At 37.6% G+C, this 12,727-nt stretch overlaps 1 protein-coding gene across 1 annotated transcript in view; it reads right to left on the bottom strand.

Moving 5' to 3' along the window:
* Positions 1 to 2,616: 2,616 nt before the first annotated feature.
* LOC121410510 (THO complex subunit 2-like) overlaps positions 2,617 to 12,727 on the bottom strand; it is a 106,612-nt gene continuing 96,501 nt past the window's right edge. The window contains exons 39-40 of the mRNA XM_041602660.1: positions 6,496 to 6,632; positions 2,617 to 5,087 (exon numbers count right to left, since the gene is read on the bottom strand). Of these exons, the coding sequence (XP_041458594.1) occupies positions 5,054 to 5,087; positions 6,496 to 6,632 (171 nt within the window). The 3' untranslated portion in view covers positions 2,617 to 5,053. The remainder of the gene's footprint in view (positions 5,088 to 6,495; positions 6,633 to 12,727) is intronic.

Raw genomic sequence — 12,727 nt, 5'->3', positions numbered from 1 at the left:
TGATATGACCTTGCTCTTGATTAATTTACTTGTGGGGGGGGGGGGCTTTGAGACAGACATGATTTAGACAATGAAAACTCAGTAAACATCTATTTTTTAACTTAATTACACTTTATTTACTTACACAGTACATGTTTATGTAAATTGTAAAGTGAACATGATCTATACAAGTGGGTTTGAGGTTCAAAGCAAGTTATCATCACCAGTAGTAGTTCTGCACTTTTATGAACCATCATTACACTATCAGTCTCCTTGGCCCATGTATTTCAAAACAAAAAAATAAACTTACCTGAATATCTTACCACTTCCAATTTACAAGTGTTCAATTTAGAACTTGTGTACTTGACATTTAAGAGAAAACAGTTTAATTGAATACAGTTCATCTGTAAAGGAGTTTCATCAATCTACGAGATTGAATGACATTGACACACACTTGCATGATGTATCACAGATAGTCAAGCATCTTTAGATACGGTTTTTCAAGCTCATAGACAGTATCCAGACATGAGACAAATCATCTCATGTTAATAAATTTACTACAAGATTTTCATAAGTGCCCCTGTATGACATAATGGTCACACAGAGTGCTAAATATGGTATTGCATGAGTCAACCTACAAGATTTGGACAAATATAAATGCAAACACTTCAAATTCTTTCATTGGTCCACAATTTTTGTCACCTGGCAAAAACAAACACATTCTAAGTTGCCTCTGCAACATTTTTGTTGGATGCCTCATCCAATTGAGTTGGTACTCATAGTGTTGAGTTTTGTCATTTTGGTAGGTGTTTCATACAGCCGTTTGTATGTTACAAATAACTTCATACAGTGTCTACGAGAATTATTTGTACAATGTACATTAAAAACACTGAAAAATGAGTGGATAGACTATGATAAAAAAAAAATTTGTAACCTGGCTTTCATAAACTCTTATGAATAATATATCAAATGAATGAGAAAAGTATAGTCTTTGTTTTTCATCTAGTTGGAAATTTTTATTAGTCACGCATAAATGATTATAATCCATTATGTGTGATAATATAAAATATTTTCATATTTTTTGTGATCATTGAAGTATAACTTGTTATACTTCAATGATCATGACTTATTTCTTATTTTTTCTAAGAGATTAGATGACATGCTTTCATTACAAGTAAATTTCAGATCATTTTCACGTTTTATTTATTTTGACAGGAAATGAAATATTAGAAATGAATCTAATTACACCCCTGTACAAAAGTCAATGGGGCAACAGCAGTCAGGCATCAATTCATTTAAAATCATTTATGAAATCTGTAATACCAACTGAAATATTAAGACATGTACAGTGTGTCCCACAAAAAACGAAACTGAGGTTTAGAGATGATTTATCATAGCTTAATCACGTACTGACCGACGCACTGTATATCAAATGAAAACATATCATCTCATCTCTTGCGAAAACAAGTCATGATCAATGAATCGTTGGGTGCTACCCTTAAATAATCATAGCAAGGTTTTAAAATATGCGTTATTGCATTTCATAATTCATAATCGTTCATGCGTGACCGATCGCAATTTCCAGCTAGGTTTTAAAACAACTGATATACTTCCCTTTCATGTGGCATATAATTCATTGTATCTTCTGATGGCCAACCTAGGAATTTTTGGTTCCAACATAGTTCATCTTCTCATTTTGCATTGCTGCATGAAGTGTACAAATAATTCTTGTAGACACTGTACTTGACTGGTAACCCTTTCTTGTGCTAATTGATAATTATTTCGCTGACTTCTTGGCACCTACGAACGTGTTTCAGTTGTGCTTAAATTTATTTGTATCTTACAATTAACTTTATTAAACATCCACCAGGTGGGTTTTTGATCTACCTTAGAAAGACTGGTGATCCTTTCTACGTGGTAATCATGTGACTCCACATAGTTCTATTCATGTTGATTTAGCACCTAAGAAAGAAAGGATCAACAGTCATTTGTAAAGTTGCTCTTAACTTAAAAACAGCTATATATGAAACACCCACCAGGCCTAAGCATTCCTTTTATTACCTCTGTGATATTTAAAATATTGAGCACTGTAAAAACACAAAAGCACTCATCAATACTATAGGATGGTGAACATGTGTTTTTTGTCATTGTGTTGGAACAGTATACAAACTTCTTGGCAACACAATAACAAAGTCGGGAGAACTGTACTGTTGCACGTTTTCAGTGCAGAGCAAGTGACTGTGTATTACTACATTAAAAATGTACAATAAAAGTGAAAAGCAGGAATATCATACCACGATCATTCCAAAATTGTGAAAAAAAAAGATTTGGACAAAAGAACTCTCAAGATAACATGAATAACAATAATTTTACAACAAACATTTTTACAAACATTTTTCCCCTCTTCCTATTGAATTCATGGAGAGAAACATTCTCTTTATTTTTCCTCCCAAGAAAACTTACTTGGTAATTGCATTAAAATACAATTAAAGCACTCGCAAATGATTAAGGGTGGCTAATATTTTGCATTTTGTACCTGTATCTTCATCATCTAGAATTCCATGGCAATACAGAATTATATATTTTGTGATTTTTCAATGCAAAACAAATTGACAACTATCACCCGTCAAGTTGTTGTTATCAGATGTACTTGGGTAGCCAATTTGCCCTGGGGCCATTTTGTAAAGCTGTTTGTAAGTTTAATAATCATGACTTGTGCATGACTGACAACACGTTAGTATGATAAATAACATCATTATGAAGCAAAATAATGAAAAATCTGTCACCACATAATGACAAATGAAAATATCAGACATATCAACCAAATTTCAAGATATTGTACTGTAATACATAATATTCCACCTGGGGGGTTATCTTACAAAGGCTTGTAAAAGATTCAGAAAAATCTCAAAGGGATACTGATTTCAAACGTTATTGGAATGTCACTTGGGCGACCATACCAGGTACCTCATACCTTGGGATATCCCCATCCCACCTTCTTGTGACTACATATATTATCAAGTAATCTTCTGTATGAGTCCCAGCTCAAGTTTCGAAAAATGAATCCACCTTGGATCATCATCATCAATCATTATTAACCATGGATGACAGAGCCTGTTTTATAGGGGAGATTGGGGTCAGTTGGAACGTGCAGTAAGTTGAAACATTGTAATTTTCTTTATTGTCTTTGAATAAATTTATGCAATAATGCCCTCAAATTATTGCTACTATCAACAGCCATCCACCGTATTATAGACAACACATGTGCAACAAGCCTAGTGATGTTAAAAAGGAATTTTTGTTTTTTCACCTTCTGAGTAATTTTTTTCCTCTTTCAGAAATTTGTATTATCCCAGAGAAGTTTATAGATCAAGTTGGCCTGTTTGGGGGTATAATGGACACTTGTACCAAGCTACAAAATAAGGTTATTAATATGCCATGGTGAAGTCCCCTTTTGGGGGGCTGTAAGCTTGTAATGTCAAGTGGGCCCCTGGGATGAGTTGGATCAAAATTGAAGGGGCTAGTTGGAATATGTTTCAACTTGCCCCAAACATAATTATGAATAAAAACATTGGATATGAGAAAAAGATGTAGAGTATTTCACACTCCTCTGAACATGTATTGTATACCATGCTTGTTTTGTTTCCCATTGATACTCTCACCAAAAAGTAGCATTCTAGTAGCATAATAAATAGAGCTAAAGGCAAAAACATACCCCGAAATAAAAAAACTAATTTAGGGCAATTTTATGCTTATTCGCACAATTATTTAAAAAATATGAACAATTAATTTTTGTCATGTAAATTTGATGCAGAAGTACATGAAATTGCTGATAGTACACTTAATTACATGAAAAATCAAACACATACAAATAAGCAGAATTCTGCTACAGTCGACTTGCATGAGTGGCTGTATAATAGAAATTATATAGTTCAACTCACTTCAACAAATCCACTTTTTATATTTTGAACTTGGAAAAAATAAAGTAAATAGGCTAACCATGTACTATTACGGTTGTAAGTAGTTTTAGTATTTCTTGATTGATCATGCAGTATTCCAACCTACCCCATACCATGTTCCAACTTACCCGTATATGGGGTAAGTTGGAATGCTTGCGATGGTCTTGTTCAAGGCGGGTTTTTTTCAGTAATCATCATAGAGTTGAAAATATTATGGGGTACATTTGAAGCACTTAGATATATGCTTCAAGCTGATATATTGATTGTTTCTCAAATAAAATACATTTGGACTTTACAGCCATTTTTTGTCAAAAATGTTCGAACTAACCCAGATCTCCCCTATCAATGGTCACACTGTATTTGCACCACCAAGAATTTGAGAGAGTATACAAGTTATTGAGAATAAATAGAAGCAGAATCAATCCCCAAACAGAAGAATGTTAAATTTTACCTCTGTCTTATACCTTGGGTTCCTAGTGGTGGTTCTATGACAAAGCCATATTGTAATGGGAGTAATGCATATTTTGTTCGCAGAATAATGGTAAAAGAAATCATTGAGTAGCATTAGTCTTCTCAGTTCAAAATTTGGAAGCACTCTAATATTCGAATCTTCAGATGATGGAACTGGGATCAATTCACAAAACAATTTTATTAACAACCACTATCAGCTCCTAAAATCTTAGCAACCGATTGACCGAGATTAATTTGAAAGTCATCCCCAACAAGTTATAACAAGATAGTCACCCACCAGGATCCTTAAGCACAAAGCTAAGCTAATGATCATTTTTGTATGATTGATTGCACATAACAATCAAGCATAAAATTAGCTCTATGATCAAACACTAAGCTTCAGTGTTGTGGAGCTCATGATAACATTTAACCATTGTTGTGTGTCTATTCAAACCACACAATAACAACTAAAAAGAAACACCTTTATCATGATAGTTTCTGAAAATGGGCAGAGAAAATACATGAATAATTACCCCAAAAAATATATACAATAACGTTGCTATGATAATCTTTCTTCTCTCCTGAATGACAAGATTCAGTTGAAAATACAGACAATTTTGAGATGAATCTTTTCACCTCCTCCTTGTCCAGGTAAGAATGTGTCGTCAAGGTCTTCTTTTTCTTGAGCTGCTGGATTTAGTACACTGGAGTTAAGGATCAAAATCAAAACATATCTCATTATGTGTCTGACAATCTTAAAACAAGCTTGTGAAGCCTTGTTTTTCTCAAATATGGCGATACAAAATCTGCTTTTCTTGTACTACATTTTTTTTCCATGAAAATGTACTCTGGGGCTGCTGAACCAGAGAGCTTAACCCTGCTCTTTTTTCAGTAGCCATGTACGAAAACATGAAGATTACCATGAAATTGGGAATTAATGCATACATTTCCCCACTCCATCAAACTTTCAAAATTGCTATGACCCATATTACATTTACTTATCATGAAACCTTATTCCTAACTCTTAACCTTTCAAGACATTTCTCAGTCAAGATCTGCTATCCCTGAACTTCACACTGATTTTTTGAATACTTTTTTTTTCTTTAAAAATATCATAGGGTTAGTACACTTTCACCCATTAAAATAAATTTCTGATTTTATTCAATCAGAAAAAAATTTAAATTTCCAATGAGTCCTATACAGAACAAGCTCCTGGGTTAGTGCATCTCTGCACTTTCATGAGTAAGGGAAGGCGTGGTAAGTTGTGACACTTATTGCATTTTGCATGTTAGAATTGTAGAAAGAAGTACATGTACCTTGCCTTTAAATTTGATTCTTGGGAAATATTATCACCTATGTATAAAACTTTCTTCCCCCAACTGAAAGTCATTGTGACCTTTGGAAAAGATGATGTCAAATGGCTCATCTAAACCAGTGATCCCCTACATCCCTACATAGCTGACCAACATTTCAGAACATGTTTTGCCAACTTTACAAACAGCTTTATAAAACATCCACGTGGGGCCGGTTTCATAAAGGACTTGCAACCGTTGTAACTTTGCCATAATGGCAACTACCATGGTAACCTTGATTATGATTGGCTTCTGAGCCCTGTTACCATGGTACCTGTACTTGCCATTATGGCAAAGTTACAAGTCCTTTATGAAATGGGCCCCTGGTGGATATTTCATGAAGCTGTTCATAAGACTTTACAAACAACCGGTGATCCTTTCTTGTGCTTATTGATACATCCCCACGTAGCTGACTAATATTTAAGAACATATTCCAGTCGCTCGTAAAGTTTTGCTTAACTTTTTAACAGCTTTATGAAACAACCTTCTTCGTATTTTTTGATCTTCCCCGGTATTCAAGGATCAGCGGCCACCAGATTGCAATGTTATTAGAGCAGAAAAGAGGCAGTGCAAAATCTAATAATACTCTTCCTTGGCTCTCCAACAGAAATTTAAAAATTCTTTGAATTTATATGCTTGCTAAAAAACAATAATTTCAAATACCCTGGCTATCAAGAATTTCCCAAGCAATATGAACCATATAAGAAACACTACTATCTTCAGAGGAGTCAAATGGTTATCTATAGAAAGGATATTGTCTGTCATCATCTCTATCATCATCGAGTGGTTCTCGCTTGATTTTCTTTTCCTTTGCAGGTTTATCCCTCACATCTGATTCTCTTCTTGATGACTTTTCTTCTTTCATCATCTCTCTATCTCGATCTCTCTCATCCTAAGAGATAAATAAGCAGTCAATTAAGGTCAGTTGATGTGTGTGATAATGAAACACCACAAAAGGCTGCAATGTGTGTTTAAATAGAGGCTATCGAAAGTGGTTTTAATCCGGATGGGCAGATTTCAGAATAAAAAAAAGAAAATTGGATCAGATTTATTAACTCTATGGATCCCCCTCCCCCTTCTGGGAGTATGAGCGTATAGCAAATTATCAAACTTTAATATTACACCGTTATTACTGTTTCGGTATTTTCTGAAGCAGTATACCTTTTTCCCTAAATGTATTTACATTACAAACATGCGGAAGGCCCCTGGCAGTCTCACCTGCATTGCACAATTTGATAAAGCAGCAGTGCTGACTTTGAAAACAGCTATTGAATAATTATTCACAAAACAAAACATTCAATAAAATACTTGTCCATTGACCCAAAATGGCCTTTGACCATGACCATCTGACCTATAAAATGTGCAAAACAATCATTCATATCGGATAACCATGATGTCCATGTTTCATGAACTAAATCCATGAACTTTCTAAGTTATGATGCCAATTCAACAAATATCCCAACACAACAAGTTCAGTGACCTTCACCCTATCTAGGCTGGGGAATTTTGGGAGTTCTTATGGCCGGGGGGGGGGATCCCAGGCCCCTATGAGATCTCGGCCGGTGACCTAGCAATCGCGCTAAAAATTGGCACGCCGATTGTCTGGGATATAATCTACAAAATTGTATGGTAATTTATTTCATGCGGATTATTATTAAGTAATTATGCCTATTTATGCATAATTAGTATGCGAAATCATACTTTATTACTTTTCCTCTAACTCCATAAATAAAGCTCCAAATGTTCTAAATTTTGGCATAGAAACTCTTTGTAGTGTTTTTAGCAAGTTTACATGAAAGAAATTGTGATATCAGATCAATTTCTAATGTATTTTTGCAATTTCTTATTTATTTCTTTGTTTTGGGGATCCTTTGTTTTTCATTGCTTTTTCAATAAAATTGGTTGGGAACTTTCTAAGATCATAAGCAGCATACATTTAGACCAGCAAAACTAAAATCATGATGCATATATGATTTTTGGTTGAAAACACAATTTACATTGACTTTGTACACAAAATCATGTTTTTTAGCATTTTTGGTCTGACATGCACCTACAAAACGTTGCGTAATTTCAAAACCGAGTACCTGGGTGATGCAAAATTGGTCTCAAAAGTTGCGCAAAACTTGAAAGTAAAAAGTCAGTGAGAGGCGCGGTCAAAAATATTTGCGCAGAGAAAATATCATGCGACTCGTTGAGGGGTCCTCCGAGGCCCCCCGGCCTAGATAGGATTAAATGACCTTTGATCTTGGTCATTGGACCTGAAACACACTCAGAATATTCAGGGATACATGGTTGCTCTTATGTCCAACAAATACCATCAACATTACTAAAGTTCACTGACCCTAAATGACCTCTGACCTTGGTCATGTGACCTGAATCTCACACACAATGTTCTGGGATACTTGATTGCTCTTAAAGGACAAGTCCACTCTAACAAAGACTTGATTTGAATAAAAAAAGAGAAAAATTCAACAAGAATAACACTGAAAATTACATCAAAATCAGATGTACATGTAAAATAAGAAAGTTATGGCATTTGGGGATTTTGCTTCATTTCACAAAACAGTTATATGCACATCTTGATCGATATGCAATAGAGGAACTGATGACATCACTCACTCACTATTTCTTTTGTATTTTATTATATGAAATATGAAATATTTTTATTTTCTCGTCATTGTCATATGAAATGAAGTTTCATTCCTCCCTAAACATTTGGAATTCCATTATTTTAACATTTTGTGCTTCAGTGAAGGAGGTCCTAATCGTCAAATTGAAATATTGTATAATTCAAACAATAAAAAACAAAAGAAATAGTGAGTGAGTGACATCATTGACTCTCATTAGGATGTAACTGGCTTGTCATATAATTATTTTGTTAAAAATAAGGGAAACTTTGAAATGTCATAACTTTGTTATTTTACATCCAATTTTGATGAAATTTTCAGCATTGTGCTTGTCTGATTTTTCTCTATTGATTCAAATCAACATTTTTCTGAGGTGGACTTGACCTTTAATGTATATCCAAGTTTCATGAATTAAATCCATAATATTTGTACCAGGTTGATACTCTCTTTCATAAATTTGATTCCATGACTTCTCATGACCTTTCTAGCAAGAATTCCATAACCTTTCCATGACTTTTACACCTTTCATTTACACGGTAGACATTCCAGGTTTTCCATGACCCGTACGAATCCTGTTTGTAAGTTATGATGATGATTACGCAAATACCCCCATCATGGCCAAAGTTTGTTGACCCAAAGTGACCTTTGACCTTGGTTATGTGGCCTGCAACTCAGACAGAGATACACTATATGTTTAACCACCTGACTGCGTAGCACGTAATATTACGTGCTGGGCGAGTGTACGATCTGTGCTGGGCACGTAATATTACGTGCTTGACCTATCTTCTGTTTGAGGCATCAGCACCGCGCTGTTAATACCCCTACGATGAAAACAGCGCATGTATATGGTCACCAGATGGCGCTATTCCACAAAAGTTATCAAAACTTTTGCAGTGATTTATATATGTTTGTATTCACTTTTCCACAGTGAAAGTGTACGACGCTCAGTTCAAAATGTCGACTCGCAGTGGAGAAGTGAATCAGGATTTTGACAAAACTTTAGACGATAGGAGTAATAAATGTAGTGCTTCCTGTGTCAGAAGGGGAGGATGATGTTTTTGTATGGATATTGGAAATAGTGATGAGGAACGTGATGTGATTATTTACAATTTGTCCCCCAAGTTGCTGTCGGTTGTAGTCCCAAATAGATCTAACTTGTAAGTACCATTCAGTAGCACCAGGGGGGTCAGTGCGAATTACAGCCTATAGCAGTCAAGTGGTTAAGTTTCATGAACTAGGCTCATATACTTTCTAAGTTATGACAACATTTCAAAAACTTAACCATGGTAAAAATTTTGATATTGATCAAGTTCATTGAGACTAAATGACCTTCGACCTTAATCATGTGACCTGAAACTCACGCAGAATGTTCAGTAATACTTGATAACTCTTATGTTTAAGTTTCATGAACTAGGTCCATTTACTTCTTAAGTTCTGATGACATTTCAAAAAGTTATTCTTGGTTAAGATTTCAATGTTGATGATGCCGTCGCGGTCGTAAAACAGCGCCTGTAGTCTTGCTCTGGTGTGCAAGCAAGACAAAAACATGAATGAATCATGATCCTGTCTACTGTATTGCAGTTTGTTCTCCTTTACAACTACAATAATTCCCATTTCTTTAAAAGCTCATTTAATTAAATAACAAGTGGAATGCCTCTGGCAGTCTCACCTGCATTACGTAATTCAATATAGCAGCAGTGCTGACTTTGAAAAAAATAAAAAAAGATAAAATGTCATCTCAGAATACCAATTTCATTTTAAGAGATAATATGAAAATACTTACCATGATTTTCTTATTTACGAGATAACTGGATATACCCATTTGATTTGCTAGTTCATTACAATTAACTTGCGTGCCGAATATAGAGTACACAATTTTCCTGCGCGCGCGCTGCATCTCCCTATTAACGCACTATCCCAAGATCATCGCGCAATTTGGCGTCCAATATCCTCTCATGAGCCTGCAAGCAAGACATGTTGTCACACAAGGTGAGGGGTAGGAGGGAGGGTTCAAATGGGTATATCCAGTTATCTCGTAAATAAGAAAATCATGGTATTTTCATAATTTACTATCAATAACTGGGATACACCCATTTGATTTGCTAGACCAACACGGATTCAACGTGAAGGGAGGCATGTCTAGACTAAGAAGTGCGTAATAATAGGAAGATGAAGACACGAAGGCCGTTGCCTTAAGGACAGAGGAGGCAAATAAAGCCTCATGTGAAGAAGTCCTTAAGAACAAGGAAGTGAAGGAAAGAGGAGCGTCAATAGGCGGTCCTCAAGAAGTCGTAAACGACGATTCCATAGAAAGAGCCCAAGAAGAATGATACTAAATATCATGGGCCCTCGGTCTAGTGTCAGGAGAACAACATCACCAGCTGATTAGATCGTAAGATTCGGATTTTGTTGAAAATTTCAACAAGAATCGTGATCGGAAAAACTGAAGCTTTTAAGGTTCATTAAGTGATCAATCAAACAATCTGAGAAGGCGAGGTATCTCAGAAGCCCGTGTGGGAGAAAGCGCCCAGAATTCGATGTCTGTCTCAAATGCGTGAGGGCAGAACATCTGCAGAATTCTGATAGAGAGCTGTGGCAGAACGTTTCTAGCGGTCCGAAAGGACCTGGAAAGACGGAGAGTAAGGTTTAAGAAAACCAAAACAGCTCAACCGGGCATGTCAGAGAAACAGCGCGGTACACATCACGACAAAACAAGTGTGATAGACCGAGTGATCGAGAGAGAACTCAGGATCCCCTTTCTCCCGTACTGATTAAAGCACCCGCCTGAGGGTGCAGCCCCCGCGGTGGAAGAGGTGGTTTGGCTCAAGCCACCATCGCCGAGAGAGCCCGTAAGGCTAGGCTGCGATGGATGTCCGCTGGGAGGGGAAATCCCTAGCAGCAGCAAGCGTAAACGACAATCAAGAGATGCTCTAAACCAACAGACATCGCCAGATATGATACCTCAACAGTTACGTTCCGAACGGAATCGAATGAGGTAACAACAGCCCTGTCCTATCAAGTTAGGGACGGAAACTGGCTAAGAGTGTCGATGTCCTCGCTTGAAGAAACAAGCGAAGGAGTAAGGAGACTTGAGGAAAGTAATCACAAAAATTTCCTTCAGTCTGCGGTGAGAACCAGTTGTTTATGAAAACAGCCACAAGGCCTGGTTTCTCTGGTGATCGTAAGAGCAAGCACCGCCGGCGCCGGTTGCGGCAGCGTGGAACAGTCCGATATCGGTAAGATAAGGAGTTCCGAAAAGCTGCGGGGGGCGGCAAAAAATGACGCCCTAAGCAGCGGGGGATGAGAATCTAAGTTTCTAAAAGAAGAACTCCAGTGAAGTAAATCACCTTCATGGAGTTCGTGGTTGGGCAGGCATAAGCATACATCCATCCACGGTTACATCATCCTCGGTCGCGCGGTGACCATGGCCACATGCATTGCATGGAAGGAGGATGAAAGCAGCATGCGAGGCGACTCGAGTGTGCCGAGTGAAAAGGCTTCTAAAAAGAAGACGATTCGACAAACGGGCACGGTAAAAACATCGACCGTAGCCCACTCCACACAAGAAGGAAACGGCGGAGACGCCCGCAAGCTTGACCCACATAGAGGGCAGTCTATAAGATAGACTGTTAGAGCTCGACCGATGGCCTGGCGGCGAACAGTTTGGTGTAAACTCGCCGACCCAGCACAGTGGGTGTGCCCAGAAAGTAGGCATAGAAATGCCGACAGAAAATCCTGGGGCTTTAAACAAGCCTGAACGCACATACACAGCCAACAATCTCATGAGATATACGTCGGTTTCTTTCCTCCGAGATGATGCTTACCCGACCGGGAAAGACTCGGGGAATAGTTGTGAATGTCAACAGGAGGGATATCTAGCATATGAATAGCTGATTCCCTCCAGGTATTTGGTGCGGGTGCTGCCGGCGGTGTCCGGGGGACGACCGGTGATGGCAGCTAGGGCAGGGCTCGTACGAGCCGCCCGAATACGAGACAAATAGGTTAAAATAACCATAATGCACCGGGTGGTGAAGGCATAGCGATTACTAAGCACAGGAGAACTTTTAATCGCCGTGACATTCAGATCCGATATACATACTCATAAGCTCGGAGAGCTACGAGATAGTGAGACATACCGCTGAGCGGTGATGGTGCTCATATCGGAGTCGCCCTCTCTACTGCGGCGATCGCTGGAGGACGGGTGTCTGTACTAGCCCTGACTCTAACCTTACAAGAGTAGGAGTTGAGTAAGACAGGGCACCCTTACTTTCGAATAAATAGTGAGGTTCAGGCCAAAAACCGACGGTCCCGTCGCCTGGGCGGACGGTCCGCGGGCGTGATAGGTTGCCCTCTCAAAAGC

Source organism: Lytechinus variegatus, chromosome 1 (assembly GCF_018143015.1).
Source record: "Lytechinus variegatus isolate NC3 chromosome 1, Lvar_3.0, whole genome shotgun sequence".
NCBI lineage: Eukaryota > Metazoa > Echinodermata > Echinoidea > Temnopleuroida > Toxopneustidae > Lytechinus > Lytechinus variegatus.
Note: the sequence above shows the minus strand (reverse complement) of the source record. Positions and strands in the feature narration are given on the sequence as shown.